Source organism: Rissa tridactyla, chromosome 2 (assembly GCF_028500815.1).
Source record: "Rissa tridactyla isolate bRisTri1 chromosome 2, bRisTri1.patW.cur.20221130, whole genome shotgun sequence".
NCBI lineage: Eukaryota > Metazoa > Chordata > Aves > Charadriiformes > Laridae > Rissa > Rissa tridactyla.
In genome coordinates, this window is record NC_071467.1 from 140,737,602 (window position 1) to 140,757,913 (window position 20,312).

Here is a 20,312-nt window from a genome sequence, read left to right on the forward strand (position 1 = left end):
GGGACCTGCAATTGTGAGTACATGCACTTTGCATGTTTTACTTGTACCTGTACCTTCATAACTGTTAAAGTACATGTGCAAAAAAAAGGTTATTTGCATAAACCATTAACAAGTTGATCTCTAAAGATCCAGTAAGCACGTAGCAAAGAATCCACTGCAAATACATAAAATTTCAACATATGGTTCCCACTGTTACGTGAAGGACCACGCAAAACCAGCTGCACTAGCCCAGAAACCACGTCCACTTAGACTCCCTCAGAGGGACTTGCATGTGCTTGGCCTGCAGAGAGTTCTCCTCCACCAGGGCATAAAGCAAAGCAACCCTCATCTCACTGCTCTTTGGCTGACATTTCTCAGCATTTGGATGAAAATGCCAATTTAGACACAGGCGACTAATCAATTTATCCCCAGTTCTGCCCTGTTAAGCCACTTGAGAAGGAGGGACTGGACTGCTTGTTACTCCTCCCTTGCCTCATTGTCCTCAGAACCATTATCTCCTCTTGTAGATTCTTCTCTCTTTTATTCAAAGTTCCTTCAAACTCTTAACATTTACATAAACTCAGGTAAACTTAAGTAAAACACCTCTGCCGCACCAACCATTGTGGTCCCCTCCCAAACAGACTGATATGAGTGACCTCACACAAATTCAGCCTTGCCTGACTTGCACTTGGATCACATTAGAAGACACTCTGCCAAGCCCCTTTCCTTAAGCAGGTGCCTAGCGGACGCGATCGTTACTGTGATTGTCACCATCTACTGCAGTTGCCTGGTTTCAGCTTTCCGATAGCAACACGTTTTGGCAAAACCATTAGCAAGGTAGTGTTACGGCTTTGCAGGGAGAACCCACGAGTGCTGAAAGAAATTTTCACTGCAACCAGCTGTCAGTGATGTTGCATGAAGTTTATCATGACAGTGGAAATGAAATGAAATTAATCCATCCAGAAGGTCCATGACAGGCACTCTGAAACACAGATGTTCAAGGCAGGAATGGGAGGGCTGTGATCTGCGCAAGGGTGAAGGGACTCTGGTTCTCCCCGATTAGAAAAATGACTACATTGTGTGGAGCGGGACATGGACTGTTCGATCTGTCATTATCCTGATCTAATAGCTCAAAATCTCTCTGAGAGATTTGCAGTAAGGCAGCAGTAATTATCCCAACAAAACCCAATGAAGAGTCACCAGAAGATCTGGGTGAAAGCCAGGAGATGTACTCTGCTCTCCCACTTCTTAACTCTAAAAAGTTGCTGTATTTTCTGAACATATGGGGTTTGTGCAGATGTTGTCTTCTACCATATGTACTTTAAAATAACAAAATGGAAAAAAACCCCAAAGCCCAGTGTCGCATTACTTTTATATGCCATCAGAAAAGATCTGGACACTGTCACTCTCGTGCTTACTCACTGTTGTCTTTGTACATGGAACTTTGTGCTGGAAAAATCATGAAAACATATTTCTTTGGTTTTGATGGGAAAGTGTTTCAGATCTTTCCCCTTTCACCCACTGCCCAAACACCGTTATGTGAGACGTGAAAACTGGAGAAATATTTCATATGAAAACTAGAACAATGAAACCATCTTACTTGCCTAGTTTCAAAGCCACCCTACTCCTGCGTGTCGCGTGAGCCAAGTATACTAAACACTTCATACATGGCTTGCCTCTACAAATAGAGCTAACGTAACTGCACTTTTCTTAGCTATCAATCATCCACTCAAATGAAATCTGAGTATTTCAGCAAATTTAACATTTTACAAAGCTGCAATCAATAAGACTTAACACATTTTAAAAGATGTTTTTGCATTTTGCACCAGACAAGGTGTAAAGTGATTCTTTATGGTTTTAACTTTTTTTGCTTTTACGCAATCCTCATAGTACAAATCAAACAACAATGAAAACAGAATCTGTTAAATTTATTTACTTGTCTAAGTACTGCATTCATAACACACTAATTAATTAGAAGCCAATCTTAAAGCTTGTTGCTTTAAACAAATATAATTGGAGACATCTTAGCCTCACTGAAGCCAACGTAGAAACTCTGACCAACTTGAGCAAAGCTGAAATTTTTCCCATTGCTTTCCATGGCATCCTGACCCTGTCTCAGAGAACGTGTTTTCACCAAGGATGGAACCGACTCAGCGACTTACCACCACCACCAAAACAGAATCACAGAATCTTCATGGTTGGAAAGGACCCTTAAGATCATCGAGTCCAACCAAACAACCTACAATCTCTGCCACTAGAGCATGCCCTGAAGTGCCACATCTAGACGTTTCTTAAATACCTCTAGGGATGGTGACTGTACCACCTCCCTGGGCAGGCTGTTCCAGGGCCTGACCACTCTTTCAGTAAAGTAATTCTTCCGAATATCTAATCTAAACCTCCCCTGCCGCAACTTCAGACCATTTCCTCTGGTCCTGTCATTATTCACCTGGGAAAAGAGGCCAACACCCCCCTCTCTCCAACCTCCTTTCAGGTAGTTGTAGAGGGCAATGAGGTCTCCCCTCAGCCTCCTCTTCTCCAAGCTAAACATGCCCAGCTCCCTCAGCCTCTCCTCATGTGACCTGGTCTCCAGACCCCTCACCAGCCTGGTAGCTCTCCTCTGGACACACTCGAGCACTTCAATGTCCCTCTTGTACAGAGAGGTCTTGCTCTCCCTCCTGCTGTCCCAACCCTTGGCTCTGAGTGACACCATCCTGTTCCTGCCCCTCCTTGGATTTGGACCGCAGCTTGCTGATTCAAATGATTGACCTTTCAGAAACTACCCAATTTAAGTCTGATACTCCACCCTCTTCCCCTCTTAGATCAGTTTTCTGAAGTTTCAGTGAATCAGAATGTGCACAGAAATGTGTTTAAGTTCTGGAACAGGGCAATGGAAGAGGCAGAACCAGGCGGATGTACAAAGCCATGGATGGTGTAGAGTCTCCCATTTCAACAGTAATGATCCGTCAGTCCAGCTCAAACTAACTCTGGAAATCAGAGCCACGTGTTGAGTTAGCATGTCAGTAAATAACTGAGGGGTAAGACTCATTCAAACTCATTTTTATTTTTGCAGATTTATGTTGTCTTAAAGCACTGCAAAGACTTCCAGTACCATGTTTTGTTCTTCTTCTTTGTGTAAGAGAGAAACTCTACATACAGATGGCACTACAGAATCATTAGCATTGTCTGACTCATAATTATGCTTCCACCATAAGTACTTGATAGGATAACTGCACATTGCCATGACTTGAACTGCTTAGATTTGTTCTTTCAGGCGTGTGCGCTACCATACATCCCTTCCTTTCACTGCTGAAATTATGCAAACTATTGACATAGCACTGCAAACATTTATTCACTTAAGTGGTCGTATTGGCCTTGTTTAAGCAAAGTACCACCTGGGCCTGGAGCCTCCTGCTCCCCCCACCCCAGAGCTGGGCTGCTCGCACTCAACGGCAGCTCTCTGTTGCGCTGCAGGTACCTAACCGTGGTTCAGCCTGCTGCAAAGGAAGAGCTCACACAGCATCAGTGAGGGCTCCTTCCTCATCAGAGGATGCATTTAAGCTGGGCCTCACCACCATGAACTTGCCGGGCTCCAGGCTGACCCTGGTTTCCACCACTGGACCTGCCCTGCTCACCGCACTTGGGTGCAGGAGGACTGGGGTGCTGTCGGATGGTCTCTGCCCCTGCCACACATGCTGTCACCCTCTGTCCCAGCTCCCTCTTCCACAGAGCGATGCTGGCCCTCGCTGCTCCCCGCCACAAACACACACCCCATGTGTTTGTCCAGGAATCTCCCAACACACTGGGGACCCTGATAAATCTCTCACATAAAAGTCATAACAGGTTTTATTTTGCTCTTGGAGACGATGTAATTAGACTTTCTTTCAGCAGGCATTGAACCACTTGACTCCAGTGGGCTTCTATCTGAATTATTTCAGTACCACTGTGGAGCAGGAGAGTTAGGCTGTCCTCCCACTGTTTTTTCATTACACTGACTGATAGATTTCAAAATCTCCTTCTGTGAACTGATGCATCCCTGGGTATCCCAAGGCACCCAGAAAGTATAGTCATCAAAATAGCTTGAACAGGTATTTGCACAGAGATGAGCAAATACTGTCAAAAGTCGGCATCAGCACTGAACTGTTTAGATTTCAAACCACTAACCCCTTCCAGTAAATAGTTTGATACCCTACTTCAGTTCAAGACCACTAAACCAGAAAGCTACAATGCACTTTATTTTTCTGGACTCTCAGAATAAGCCATAGATTTGTAAAAGAAACACAATCCTCAGGCTTCTAGTATTCCTCTGCAAAGCAAAGAAGAACTCTGTGGGCCATACTGGTTTTGATGTTCTGACTTCCACTGATGTTACTGGCAGCCCCTCAAACTCAGGATGAGGTTATGTTACAGCCTGAGGAGTCGAACAGTCTGGAATGATGCTAAACTCAGCCAGAGCACCTGCCGCAGCAGGGACAGCTCTGCTCGTACGTACGCGACTGTCAAATCGCATCCATGAGTTCTTCCCAAATCTACTGTCACGCAAGAATGTGATAAACACCTCAGATGACATTGAAGCAAAAACCATACTTAGTATCATTTTAATTAAAATATGTATTTTTACATATAGTGATTTTCTGAGGGAAGACGGACCTGCAAACTGCAGAATAAAAATTACCACATGTGGCTTCATACACGCAGTCCAACTCCACAAACCTAATGCTGAGGCTCGAGAAGTGTGTGTTATATTTGCCAAATAAAATCCAGAAAAATTATTTTCCAAGGTGGTGGACCTAAAATTGGCTTTAATTCTGCCTATACTTCAAAAGTGAGGAGCCACTTGCAATTACAGAACTTTAACTAAAGGTATGGGAGTTATCTGTATATTTTCACTGGCACAATGTGAAAAATGGGAATTATCTTTTCTATGCAAAACAAGTAAAGGTTACAGCCACCACGCTGACAGCACCTCTCCAGATCTCAGTGTTGCCACAAATTGTTTTGGCTCCTTGGTAATGTAGAACAAAGTCTTACAAGCCTTATGCTGTAAATCAGGCTGTGCTATAGTTGAATAAGATGTTTAATTAATTCGCTAGTAAAGAATTTGCATTTTATTCACAAAAGGCTCCACACTGAGAAATGGCGAGTACCACCTACATGGTTCCTTTTCATGTGTGTACCAAGGTGGGATCAGAATCCGCAGAAATCCATTCAAAAAGTAGATTTGGTTTTCTCATTGGTTTTCTTGTTCTGGTAACTTTGTTCTTGTTTGATCTTTGGCGTTTGGGAAATTAAGGACAGATTTAGGAACGTGGGAGAAAACACAATTTTCTCCTACTTTATTAACATAAGCATCGAATTAAGCCTAAATGTTGATAGCATCCCACTGACAGCTTTAAGAAATCAGTAATGATCTTTGCTTCATTAGCACTTACTTCCATTTCTTTCATATACAATGTACAGCTATTCTGGGACTCTGTATTAGCATTATTTGGTATAACTCTGATACAGTTGCCATTAGATACTGAGTTTCAGAAAAATAACAACATCTCTGCATTACTAATGGCTTCTTTTAAATCCTAAACGATAACCATCCTATTTACATACATATTAATAGAAGTTATGGTTTGGTTCAAACAAACCTTGACTTAAGCCATCCAGACAGGACACTTGCTTAGTGTCTAGGTTTTCCACTGGATCTCCTCTAGAGACTTCTCCAAAAGATGTCTGCCTTTCAAAAATGTTGTTGTTATTGTTCACCTGGCTCCCGTTTTGCTTCATTAGCCTGAAAACTTCTGCTTCCAAGTCTCGTATCTGAAAGAAATACAACACAGTGTTACCCATACACACACGCTCATCTATAAGATACGTTTTTTTCCCAGAATATCAGACGGAATTGTCTCATTCTTCAAATATGAGAGTAAATACTACTCACACGAGCTTGTAAGCCTTGAACCTCTACCAGGTGGGCTTTCTCCAAATCTTCTATTTTCTGTCGTTCAGCTTCCTGGCGTTTGATGAAGTCAAGTTCTCTTAGGGAAAAAAAGATGTATTTGCTGTCATCAAAGCAATTAGATTCAAACAGAAAGTAAAATGTTCTGACATATCTCCAGCTAGGCATCAGAAAAATCTCTCCTTAACAAATATTTTATTACTAGCCTAGTAAGAAGTATGAAACTGCAATTAGGACAGACTTAGTCTGAGTGAAGATGCTAGGTGAAGATATAAAAATGGTAAGAGGAATTTATCTGAAGAAAAAACCACCTCATTTGTTCTAATTGATAATCAAAACAGTTATTTTTTCATAATCTGTACTTAAAATGAAAACAACATTAGCCTAGTTTATGCTGTGTTCTGTTGTAGGAAATGGAGCAAAATCTCTGTTTTCTTAGAGTATGACCACGCTCCTTCACAGAAAGGACATCCCTAAATTTCCAGGTACAAATCTGATTTTCTAGTAAGCTCTAAGGAAATCTGTTAGGTGATGTTAGGAGTCTGAGATAGTTAAAACCAACTGACTAGATGTTTTCCTAATGTAAATCAGAATAACAACAGAAAGGCTATCCAAGCTCGTTCTAGATATTTTCCCTATTTCTTTTTATTTTGAAAATCTAAGGCATTTGTGATGGAAAGCATACAAGATGCCAGCTCGTTCTGGAACAGTCATGAAATTCCAAGATGGGTAATGACATTTTGACTATCTAAACCCCTTTTTAATGGGACAGGATATTCGCTTCTGCACTCCCAGTTGTCACTTGATATCGCTGCATGTTTTTGAGTTTTCTTCTTTAAATGAGTATATTTCAGCAGAAAATGAAAAAACTGCTGCAAAAAAAAGAATGGAAGCTGTTCTAGAAACATAAGATGCTATTATTCTTCCTAGCCATCAGGGAGAGGGGACCACATGAAACAGAGGGGGCCAGGTAATCATCAGTTAGCTCAACTCAGCTCATTCTTGGCATCTACAACAAGAAGAAAAATAACATGTGAAATGTAACAAAACAATTTCGGTTTTGATGTTACATTAGTAAACAGCAGGAGTGAATCCAGCTGACATGATACCAATATAAATCACTGCAAACCTTGCCAACCAAATGCTTTGCTATGATTGCTCTTGGTTGTTCCCAATCACATTGAGTTATCTAGTCATTCTGAAAAGTTCCAAATTGGAATACTACAGACTAAGTCTTTATTTAGTTATAGTATTATTTCTCAACAATATTAAACTAATACTTGACTACTACTAACATTTTTCCATAATAAAGAGCCCGTGTTTTTCACAAAAGAAAGAGTGAAAAATAGTGTTTACCTTACAGGTGTTTAATAGTGGATTTCATATTTCAAAACATATCACATATATGTTTCCTATCTGGCCACTAAGTCATTTGCTGTGCCTGGCGTAGCTGCTTACTTTTGCTGAAAATCCTTGATTAATTTCTTTGCCTTGTTATATTTCTTCTCCAGAGCCTGATACTGGCTTTGCGTCTCCTTGAGGTGCTCATTCACCGTGTGACACAGGGTTTGTGCCTCAATCCAATAACTCTCTAATTTCATCATCCTTTCCTTGTTCTCCTCAATGTTCTGCTGGAGTTGGGTCTTCTCCAATTCCCACCTCACCTTCTCATTCTCAGCGGCCTGCAGCTGAACGAAAGAGTGGAGATGCCAGTCAGTAAAAAGGCACACAGCGCAGCCTACTCGTTTAGGATGAATTCAAACAACATGAATAGCGAAAATCAGTGAATTAATAGCTATAAAAGAGCAAAGACAAAGAACACAGGCTGGTACATACATTATTATTCCTTATAAAACGAAGTAGAACATTTGCTCTGTGCAGCCAGTGCAGCCTCTGTGCTTCCCTGGGATAACCAACATGCTTTAAAAATGTCAATAGCGGAGCATTCAGGCAAACTGCAGGGTTGATCAGTCAGCACTGGGGATGCATTTTGCTCTATGCACCTGACTCGGGTGTTAGAAAGCATTCAGACACTTTCAAAAACTGAGAAATTTCTTATTTTAGGGGGAATCCAATCTCCAGGTTCTCTATTCAATTTAAGAACAATTTAGAAAACAATAGGAAAAAAAACCCCTGCATCTAATCTAACTGTCTGCTTTTTAACCCAAATTAGAAGATCTATTGAATTCTTACAATGTCTGTTTTCATGGCATAATCTTGCTTAATCTAGAAAGCCAAACAAAAGAGGTTGGAGCATAATTCAAAATTTAACATTGGGCCATGACCTAGAATCTTTTTTCATTTAAGCGAGCACAGAGTTTTGCATCCAATACTGAAACTATGCCAGAACTATTAAAAGGACAAAGAAAACCTGTTATAAATATATTACTCGTTTTCTTTAAACTTGCTTACTGAATTGTAAGGAGCTAATAAGAAAAGAAAAATATGCCCTTGCTGTTGAAAATTTCAGGTGCTAATTCTGCCAAACACATCAGCCCCTCTTAACTCTCCGACCAGTGCAGTTCCACTGCGAGTTCCACTACTTGGCACCGATGAAGCCCGATGACTTTTTCCAAGTGACCTTAGAGAAGTCCCAATTTTACGGTTGAGTTTTTAATAAACCTTATCTCCTTTGCTAGTTTTTTTGTTAGATGTATTTTTTGCGTTAGGCTTCTCACTTCCCGGCTGAAGCTAGCTGCTGGTTTCAGTGTTTGGTGCCGGGTAAGGGGGGAGTTGCCAACAGCTTGTATATTTTAGCTCCCAGAATTTACAGAAAACAAAAAATGCCTTCCCATCCCTGTTTACTTATCAAGACTGTTTAATTTGCTCTAGGCCGTTCTGCTAGCATCATGGATGATACACACGTAAAGAAAATAACTTGTTTGCAGTTTTATTAGTAATATACCTAAACTAGCCTAAAATGTTCTTCAGCTCTATTCAAAACACTAGGTGAAGAAGTCCAACACAAAAAGGCACATTAACCCTAATTTTCCGAATGGATTTGCACAGATGAGTGTTTACACCCAAGCGTCATTGCCATGAAGTCAATGGGGCTCGGCACAATCCCAAGGGACTGACCACGCGTCTCCGATTGCTGGATTGGAACCAGAAAACCAGAGTGAGAAAAGATTTCTGACTTTTCTGAACTGAAACAGGACAACAGAAATTGTCCTCGCAGAAAACAGTTACACTTTGAATTTGCTTTTAACAGGAATTTATTCAGATTTGATCAACACTATGCAAACTACACGGTGAGTGCAAATAGTTCCTAGAAAGAATAAACTAAAATCTAAATCTTTTTCTGAAGTAAAATCTCCTCTTTGTCTTTTTTTAATTTCCTTTATAATGCACTCAAACTCAAAGAGAAGGATGTTATTATAAAAACTAAAATTACTGAAGAACTGAATTATCAGCTAGGTTTGAACTAGGTTATCCTAGTACAAAAAACACAATTTCTTTTTATTGCTATAGTAAACTCAATCTAACAAATAGCAACTGATTGTGAGATAGTATTTTCTGTTAAACTGGTAAGCCTTTTGCTTTCTAGAGTATCTTTTAAAAAGAACTGCAGCAATATGAAACAGCTCTTTTTCTTCCGTATATAAAAAAGTAATTTTTAATAAATACCTTTAAATAAATGAGGTTTTTTTACAAAAAAAAAAGAGTCAAAAAAAGGAACCAACATAAACAGGATACTTTAACATCACTGGTAAATAAAAATGGTACTTTGTCTTGAATATTCAATGCAAATATATTTTAAAAACCTGAGAAAATGCATTAGAATTGTAAAGCTAGAAATCTGCCATTTAGTCATTATGATACCCCGTAAAATGTATGTTTAATTGAAGGTACACAAGTTGGCAGTTTCTCTTAATAGCAGCACTTACGATTTTACTTGAAACTTTGAATAGAGAATATACACCAAGACAAGATCTAGCTGAGCCACTGTGCTTCTTAATCAGCCTTTAATAAGGACGTTGACTTCTCCACCCACATAAAGATACATGTCTTCAGATCTGATTTTGCATGAGAGAGGAAAAAAATGGCATGTATTAACCGTATATTGATTCTTACCTTTGTCTTCAGCTTCTGAATTTCAGCTTCTGTAACTGCATGTTTGATTTGCAACTAAAATTGAAAATATAAAATAAACAAGTGAAGTCACAGAGAGTACTCCAGTGTTTTTAAAGCCTGTGCTGCAAGTTGAATACCTTATTACACAGCAGAAGGCCTTGAAGAGTGCTGCAGTGCAGTAGATTGTAAATTAAAATGTCTAGCTTGCAAAATGACTCAGTCTGTGCAACCTAATTAAAGATAGGATGCCGTCTAACCACTCATAATTTCAAATCAGAACATCCAATCTGTTTAGCAAAACCAAATGTCTTATGCTTTTTTTTTTTTTTTAAAAAAAGATGTTATCCTGCTGGGCTTTGCTCTTCTCTGATGTGAATGTGAAATACGTCCCAGTGCTGTCAGAAAGTCCCACTGCATTGATTAAAGCAGGCATGTTACAAAAAAGCAAATACGGAAACAAGTGATTTAACAACTCAAGAAGCCAGGAAAACCTTGAGGGGAGATTCCACACATTTATTTCATGCAAGCAAAAGGGTAAATTGATGCTATCCTTCTCCACCATCAGCTGGAGTTATTCTGCCCAAGCTAGCTAATCTCGATTGAGAACAGTTACACGGGGAAACTGTAAAAAAACAGGAAACGACATTCAGGCACACAAAATGATTGCAAGTAGATTACCAGCGCAGGCAGTGTGCTAAAGGCTGTAGTTATATCACCAAGCAGCGTGCCACAGTAACAGTGCATCTGGGCAGTGAAAGGGGGGCTGCTGAGGACCTGGCATCCACCTGCCCACTTTCCAAGGGGATTTCTTTTGGACTACATTCGTCTGATCTGCAGAGTGAATATTCAGTAGCTCTTCTGAGTGTATTAGGCAGCATCCTGAAACATCTTTAGTTTCACCCCAAAGGTCTGCTATTCGCAGGTTCCAAGAACACGCTGAAGTCCGAATCAAACCGCAGCTTCAACAGCACAACGCCAATCCAAATGGAAACGATCACGCACGTGCACCCCATAGTGGTCCGCACCCCAATCCCTCCCACAGGCAGCACGTACAAACTTCTGACAGGCCCCAAAACCTTAAAACTAAAGCACTGTTTAATCTGTATCAGTGACTTGTGTGTGTTGAGTTGAGGGCAAGGGCAAAACCTGAATTACAGCCTGCATTGGCACTGCAGTGGAAACAAAGCCTTTGTCCATTATTTATGAATACCAGGAACAGTTACGGAAACGCATGTTTTATATGAGGGTTAATTCTCTTACAAGACTAACAGAAACCTTTGGGAATACTTTATGTTGAGCTAATGGAGTACGTGAGGGAGTTGTACTGAACCACAAATTATCACCTCTGGTGAAGCAACGGCTACATTCTTGAAGACCAGGCTGTTAGTAAAAAAAAGTACAGATAATTCAAAAGAGAAGGAGAGGAGTAATTTTCAAAACAACAGAAGCCATCACAGAGCTGATCGGTGCAAGTATCTTTGAGAAAGGCTGAGCTACTGTTGAAATTCCCTTTTCATGGGACCTCTTGAACGCACTTCTTGTGGCATAGGAAATGCACACTCTCAGATGCAGTTTGGTTTGCAAATCAGCCTTAACTGATCTAGTGAATAAACCTAGTCCTTTCTGGTGGAGAATTACTGAATTTAGGCTGGAAGGAATAAAGGAGACACTGATGCAACGGGTTCCACCTGAGGAACAGTTTAGGAATCTTCTTTCCACTGCTCATTTCTTGGTCACTGTCTCCAGAGGAGACTGTAAGCACTTCTTGTCCCCAGGATCATCTGTTACTTTCACTCACTTTTTGACTTTTCATTGAGAAGTGTAATGAATCTTCAAGTGCTCAGTGAAAGCAGATGTAAGATCTCATTTCAAATGAAACCAGTCACTGACTGAAACATGTATAATGTGGAGGCACACCAGGCGCACTAGCAGGTGGAACACCCACAGGTCCAGACCCGAGCACGCAGCTAACCCGCAGATCACACGGGGTTCCTGAGGAAGTACCACATGAGAGCAAGGCTCCTGGTCCAGGATGGATGGAGAGATGCCAGTGCAGTTGGGAACAGGGCACTCAGGAGCCCTGGAGCTGGTGTTAAGGGCGAGAAGTTGCTAATAGTGGTACTCCACCCAGTAGACCAGGAAGCCGAGAAGGATATATACCTTTTTGTAATTATACATAGTAGAGGAAACTAAGGAGATAGTTTAATTAGTATTTGCAAGACGTTACTTGCAATTTTTGAGCTCTCTCAATCCAGCCTCTGATCTGCAATTTTCAGAGACTGAGAACTGTTTTTTCTCACCATTCCACTTCTGTTAGTAGTGAAAAATTATGAAAGAACCATCTCAAAATGTTACGGTATTTATAAAAGTCCCCAGGCGTTTGCTTAGTTCTGCTACCTCATTGTTTTGGAGTGAAATAAAATCAGGGGAAGGATGGATGAGCTAGACTTTGTCCTTTGCAGAGTTAATAATGAAGTCAAAAGGCCGAGACTCAAAGCCTTAGGCTACCTGCTTTCAGTCCATTCCCATCTCTTCTAAAAACCCCACAAACCAGTAAGCGGCACTTAAACAGCTTATTATTACATACAAATAAACTTGAAATTGTTGCATAAATGTCAATCTGCTCAGGTACAGATGGTTTTAACAGTTATTTTTATACGCTCTCCTATTAAGTAAAAAAAAATGAATACTGAGCACGCAGTCAGATCATTGAATCAGTACATGGTACAGCAGATCCCACCGAGGCAGAAGAAAAAAGACACTTTCCTGCTGAACCGACAAATGTGTAACTGTACATCTACTTTTGTCTTTTTTTCTTAATTTTTTTTAACAGAACTAATTATGCTTGCAGAATAGATGAAAAATACTAACACATTTATGGGTTAGACAGAACAACAGGCAAGGTCAGTTGTTTGGCAAGCAAATCTGGCCTCCATAGTTAAAAATTTTAAAGCAAGTTTTCTAATAGGGGAACAGAAATGCCTTATTCCATGTCCCATATAATGCCAGACAAATTCTTGGCAGATACTATTTTGTATTTTTTATGTTTTATACGTCAATATAAAACTGTGAAGGGTTCATTTTAACAAAAGACATTTTGAATAATTTTTGGCACATTTCCCTTGCAAAGATGTCTTGAAAAGCTGATTAATTTTTCTTCACAACTACGAAACTTTTTTTTAAAATGTGATACAGAGAAAATAGCTTGAATTCTTCCAAGACTGCAAAAGGTAGAATGGGATGAAAAGCTAGCAAATGCTAAATATCTAGAATACAGCGGGAAAGAAAGTACCCAATGGCATCTAATAATCTCCATGGAAATTTTTATATAATTATTATACTTCTTACACATAATAACAATAACAATAATCATAATAATCCATTTTCATAGATTTCATTAAGAGGTGAAATATAATACCTAATTCTTACATAAGATGTCCCTCCTCCCTACAGGCTTTGTCTCTCTCCAATCATCACAGCTAAAATAAAGCTTCTAGTTCTTTCTCAGGAAACAGTTAAGGAGAATCGGTCCCAGTTTTCCTGTTTCACAGCCAGGAAAACAAGACTTGCAGAAGTACAATGATTCACCCAGGAATGCCCATCTTTCTTCTGACTTGCATTCCAAAAGCAAGGCATTTCAAATAAGAGTGCTCTCAAAATATTTGAGCACATTTTTCATTGCAAAGACTGAATTCAACTAATTAGGTCAAACTATTATGCTTAAAGATTATGTCCAACCTGCTTGTTTAATACTTTTCATTAATCTTTGCAGTAAGAACAAGAAAGAACAGTTATTCTTTAAATACAATTACAGAAAACACTGTGTGGGCTTGTGCAGCGTGATCGTGAACAAGTCCTCTAGTGTTGAAAGAATTCAGGGCTAATACCAAGAAAAATACATGTACTCTGTAGCAGCCAACAAAATGCAGCTGTGTAGTGTTGAATGCAATCAGTGAAACAAGAGCAGCATGCTCCTAACAGCGGTAACTGCGTGGGTTAGCGAAAAAGAGCCCACTCTTATGCTGGAGCATTTAATGTTTTCTTCTCAGGCTCTCATCTACACTCAAACTGGAGGATCCCAAAGTCCCTTCATCGCATCTCCTCTACACCAGCGTTCTGAAGCCATTAAATCCGACATGTCTGCCAATAGCTTCAAATCAGTTTGGACATGCTCAAGTACGGCAATAGCCCAAGTTGACGGGAACTGCACTCGAGCAGAGTTTTACAGGTAATTTATTCAAAGGTCAGTGTCTTGCCCATCGCTGCATCTGTGCTTTGCATAGCCTTGGTACACGGGCACCGCTTTGAGAAAGTTATCGCTATGTATGATGCAAAGTACTAGAAGATCAAGTAAACTGTTCGGCTAATTCGCATAAGAGCCTGGAACTTGAAACATGGAGTGAGGAAATTATCCTTTAAGTAAACTAAAAAACCTAAAAAACTGTCAGGAAACGATGACGAGTAACAGTAGGCCTCCAAAGGCTGAAAAGGGTATTAGCAGAAAAGGGAAAGACAGGTTGCTCCGTGACTGATTACTTTCCATAGATTACTCACACTAGAGAGTAATAACAACACGTATTTATAGCAAATAAAATACCTGGTTTGAGTGGAGGGAAGGGGAGAGGACAGAGGAAGAAGGATAAAAAAGGAGCCTCTCTATTTTAAAACTCCATTCTGGGCCCAGAAGGGCTCTGCTGCTCCAGTATCTTGTGACTTTCTGGCTACTTTCACCCCTTCCATCTTCACTGCATTTAAAAAGAAAAATGCTCTTTATCACTGAGTCATCACTCAGCCCATTGCTGTGGGCTTCGATAAATCCGATTGTTTCATGTCTTTATTTGCCAGAATTCAGCGAAGTTCAGAAATAAACCACATCAAAAGCACAACCTAAAATACAGCAGAAATGTTTCTCAGTACTTTGGCAAATGAAGTTACATGAATTCAGTGACCACAACAAACATGACTCATTCCAGCCTCAGTTAGTACAAGTGGATGCTACACAAACTCTATGACCACAGAGGTTTTGTAAAACACCAGCTTGAAATGTGCCTGCTTCCCTGATATAACATCCTTCTATACACATGGCAAAACATGTGACAGTGCTGTACATTGACGAGCCACTGCGTAACAGTATAGGAAAGGCTCCACATGTCCCTTTTCACTGAAATTTAGCATTTTATTGTTTGTTTTTCCTGATCACTTTTGATTGGAATTCTACAAAAAAAAACAACCACCAAACCCAAAAGCAACCGGCTAGTAATGAATTAACTTGCACTTTGTCTTCCTGGTCAAAAAATGTAAACTAGGTGCTGAGGCAGAATAATTTCTGTGCTGAAAACTTAAATTATACATTACTCTCCATCAATGCAACAGTCACCTGAAAGCTGATGTTAAAACAACACTGAAGAACAGTTCCACTTCTTCTAAGCAAAACTTCTTGAGTCATTCAACAATACCGAGTACACAAACAGCTAGAAATGAACTCCAGTACGCAAGAGAAAAAACAAGTACTGAGCAATGAGATAACTGGAAATCTAATGCCAGTGAGAGATTTCAGGAGTATTTTCTGATCTCTAACTTACCTCTTTGAATTTGTGAGCGAGCTTGCTGGTGTCCACGTCACTGGGGGAGAACATGTCATCATTTTCAGGGAGATCGAACACTTCAATAGCCATGTCACCTCCTGGAAGGACAGGTCCCATGTCTTCATCTTCTTCATCTGTAGCATATTCCCCTGTCTTAATTTTACAGCATTTAAGAAATTCCAGTTATCCTCTTATTAAGCAGAAATTGTTCAAAGAGCAATTAAGCTAATTGTGATATGTGCAAATACAGCATACTGCACATGAAAAAGGTTATCTTTTTCTTTAACTATAATCACAGTACTTATGAATTCTACCAGACAAAAAAATATAACTCCACCATAGTATTTCAGAGCATTAAGAAAAGCGAAAACAGTACCTAAGAATTTAGTGCTTAAGCACTACTGGCTGTATAGTTTATGGTTTTCATCCTTGTCCAAACCAGGTCCTCTGTTCAATAGGAAGACCTCTCCACATTTATCTCAAATTTAACAAGAAATCTTTTCCAAACAGAAATAAAAGCAGAACACGATGGACAAGACCACGATTAGTCTTTGGCAAGCCACCTGGAGGTAGTAATTCTCCAGTGATATTCCATGCTGAATCTGAAAATCCGCTGGTTTGTTCTTCATAAATAAACTCACAATAGAAAAGTCACACCCACACAGAAAGAGTACAGCAGGAAAAAGAAACCGAGCGTCAGAGACAAGTTCAGAGACTGAAGTCAGAGTTTACTGAATTTTCATCCTGAATAAGAAGCTGCTTCTCGCCAGTTTTAAACAGAAAATGAATGTGTTTCTTGGGCTGGTAAACCATGAGATGTGAGCAATTTGCTGATGAAACAGAATTTAAAAAAATCACAAGCTACAATCAGTAAATAAACCAATACTATTGAAAAGAAAAAGTTTGCACTATTAAACCCCAAGTTGCCCGGACAATCTTTTGCCCGTACACCTGTGCTCATCTCTCCCCATGCCTGAGGTGGCTGGGTACCACTTCGCCTCAGCGCGGCTCCCTCTGGGAGCCAGAGAACATCGCGTAGGGATCACGGATCGCCGGCAGGCTATGCAAATGGCTACGCAAACATATTATAAAGGAAACATTTCCCTCAGGGCTACATCTGGATTTATAAAGCTTGAGACTCAATAAATACATGGAAAAGGAAGGGCGGGGGAAGGGGTGCAGTCCTTCTCATATTTATACAGTAATAATACCAAAATTTTGATAGAACTATTCAAGGGTTTTTTTATGCGCTTTCAGTTCCTGAGATGAAGGCACATAATATTATCATCAGAAATACATTCCCAGTAGTGCTAGGATTATCTGTTAGTGTCATTTTTTGTCAGAAGAACTTTTCAAAACAAGATGTAAGAATTCAGATGTCCGAACAACAGTTTGAGTCTCAACTTCCTACCTTAATTTAGTTTCCCAGCTGTTGTTTAGGCTTATGTAAATCTCTCTCAATTAAAAGCAGCGCATGGAAGCATGTGAAGTCTAAATGCACAAGTATGTACAGACAGAAGAGAGATACGTATGCATCCAACAGCAGGGTGCTATACTTGCAATAAAACACCACCCTTTCTTGGATAAATAACACATAGAATCATAGAATGGTTTGCGTTGGAAGGGACCTCTAAAGATCATGAAAAATCTATATTCTCCCTTTTGAAAACCACTAAAATTTTGAAAAACAAAGCCAAAGCACACAGAAAGCATAGAATGATTTGGCAAAATCTGTGTTAAAAGAACTATCAAAAAGAAGGTAAGTCACCAATGTGCACGACCCATCCATGCTTTAAATGTCACTGTTAATGACAGTCACTTCTTAGGAGAGCTACCTCCGTCTCTATAAATGTAGTTACATATTCTCCTATGAAATAAACAGTAATCATTTATTTTACATACTTTATATGTACTAAGACTAAGAATCTCAGTAGTCTTCAACAAAAAAAAAAGTCAACACCTGGTTTTGCTTCTTTCCTTATTTAAAACAGAAGCAAAGAACACACGACCCATCTCACTGGAGTTTTCAGGCATATTTACACATTTACAGCTAAACAGAACAACAACTGAAATTAAATTTATCAGTCTGTATGTCTAGATCTCACACGCACACACAAAATCTTCTGTTACGCTACACACATAGCGACTTCTGTTTTTATTTTATTCCCCACAGCTACATGCAGTTACTATCTAAACAGAAGATTAGGCTGCGAACTCTCCTGGCTTTTTCCAGGAGCGTGTAACACCACTTTCACACACCATCGAGGCGACGAGAAGCGGAACAACTAACTCTAGAATCCCAGCAAGATTTCAATGAAATGAGTTACTGTGGGGACAAAATGCTAACACAGTCCATCTATGGTCAGTTTTGCAGTCATTATCCCCGAAAAATCTGTAAGGTGACACACAACTATCATTTCTACATAAAAAACCATCTTGGTTTTTTAAAACCATCAGGCCATCAGCAGTGGCAAGGAAATCTCTAAAGCATGCAAAGAGGAGGCAGAAATAGGATCGTTAACCAGCAAACTCATGCCCTGTTTACAGAAAAATCCAGACGTGGCTCAGCTACGTGTGCACTCTAAAGAAATATATTATTTTAATGCAAAATCCTGATTATATTTACCAGTTTTGGTAAAGGAATAAAACAGATGAGTTTAGTCAAAACTGATTCCTCCAAAGACTTCAACTAAAAAGAAGTACTTCATACATAAAGGAAAATGAACACATATGAAGGACTAAGTTATATTGGGGAAAAATTCACGAGCAGGCAATATTCTACTGGCCTCAGGAGCGAGAGTGTTTGAAGAGAGACGTCAGGCAGCTTAAAATGAACTCAAAGGAAAATCTTGCTTCAGATCGCACATAATGAGTGTCGATGGGCACAGTCATTTTTGTTTCAATTAATGCAAAAAGGAGTCATCAAAGCAAAACACCGCAGTTTGCTCAGGTAAACAAGACAGCAGGATGACACAAACACATCACAGAACACAGAAATAAACGGGACTTTTGCTTTTGTCTTCAAAAGAAAGGGATCCGATCTTACAATCACATGAAACACAAATTACAGGTTCAAAAGAACCGATGTGTACTTTAAGGAAATACATGTCATAAACTACATGAAACATACTTTCCCAGAAAAAATTCTCTCTGCTGACTCTTGATTCACATGAAACTACTAGAAGGTTGTTGAGATCCTGCCCCAGTAAGCTAAAATAGGAAAGTCAGTGTTTTACAAGAAGCAGCAAAGCACGGAAAAGTTATTTTACTTCAAAATAACAAAGCCTTGTAAGGTAACAGTTGTTATTGTAGCTGCTTGAGGTTCCTGGCAATACCTTTTGTTTTCTTAGCTGACAACAACAATAATATTTTTTTACCCAATACTCAATGAACACTTACATGCTCTTGAAGGAAAATCTTGGACTCTTCAGTCTGTATTGACGAGCAAAATTCATCTATGCAAAAGACCTAGTTCTCATTTCAGTAGCACCTAGGGCTTAAGCGTATCCCATCCACAGCAATACCTTCTGATACCAGCCATTCAATTTTGCTGTATGCTATCACAGCGAATAGCACGGAATTACAAACATGAACTGCAATTTCCCACTTTAAAAGGGAAAATGCGTTACTCACATTGTTTAACTGCCTTGTAAATTCTTGAAATGTGCCCAACACTCCCAAGCAGAAAGAAGGAGCTGCAGCACCAGCTGGGATAATGGAGCCAGACCTTCCCCAAATCACCATAACAAAGGCTGCATCAAGCGAAATCTTTTGGTTGTGCTGAAACTCTCCCACAATCAGGGAACATCATTTGAAGAGCTATAAAAATAACTCAAGCCCACCTCTTCATTTGATTTTTTAGATGGTTTATGCTTAATTCTTTCAAAAAAGCAAAGAAAAATAGAATGGTATAGTATCAATCATTGCTTTTACAGGAATGCTTCATATTAATCATCTTGGAAAAAACGTATTCACTGAAAGATCTTGTCTAACAAATGTATTCTTTGGGTGTTTGACATTCAAGCACATTGCAACATTTTTCTTTTTGTGTGTGCGTATGCGCGTGTGTGCATGTGTTAAGATTTTCTTCAATGGTTCTAATGTTGCTTTGCCCTCAGAATGTCCTGATAAATGAGAATTAAAAATGAAAAAATATTCAAATTACTATTAGTGATATTAAAACACATTAAAACAGCACTTGCATAAAACTACTTGTCCGTGGCCACAAAGCGAATAGAATTCTGCAGTATGTTATTAATTTCACATCCTACATCACCATACACAGCCTTCAGGGAACAGCGCATCTGCTTTATGTGACTTGCCATTCACAGAAGAACACGACGAAGATAATATCATGTTCAAATCAAAATTCCCAGAACTGGCAGAATTTGACTAAAATGTGCACAGAACACTGTGTTAACACAGGGAAGTCAAAAGGTTTCAGTCAAGGATAGATTCGGGTCATACTTAACACACTAAACAGGGAAATACAAAGTGCCTATTTCAAAGCCTTTGAGTTTTGTTTTCTGACAGGACACAACAAATTAAAAGGGTGTGGGATTTTAGGAAGCTAGACGAACTGGGGATGAGAGCTCTGCGGCAGGCTATCTAGAGTCAGCACCTGAAACAACGTACTCTCCCAGCTTTACTGTAGTTAGCACAGGCTCACTGGGAAATGCCAACACTGCCTATCCTAAGTAGCACTTGAGAAATAACCGATATTACTG

The 20,312-nt window shown here is 39.6% G+C and overlaps 1 protein-coding gene across 4 annotated transcripts in view; it reads right to left on the reverse strand.

Annotated features, from left to right (window-relative positions):
- The window catches only part of PPP1R9A (protein phosphatase 1 regulatory subunit 9A), a 149,165-nt gene that overhangs the window by 21,263 nt on the left and 107,590 nt on the right, over positions 1-20,312 (reverse strand). For 3 of the 4 annotated variants that reach the window (XM_054189463.1, XM_054189462.1, XM_054189466.1), the window contains exons 7-11: positions 15,583-15,738; positions 10,001-10,054; positions 7,385-7,614; positions 5,909-6,005; positions 5,616-5,787 (exon numbers count right to left, since the gene is read on the reverse strand). In XM_054189463.1, coding sequence (XP_054045438.1) covers positions 5,616-5,787; positions 5,909-6,005; positions 7,385-7,614; positions 10,001-10,054; positions 15,583-15,738 — 709 coding nt within the window. The remainder of the gene's footprint in view (positions 1-5,615; positions 5,788-5,908; positions 6,006-7,384; positions 7,615-10,000; positions 10,055-15,582; positions 15,739-20,312) is intronic. The other variant, XM_054189464.1, reaches the window with a different exon arrangement.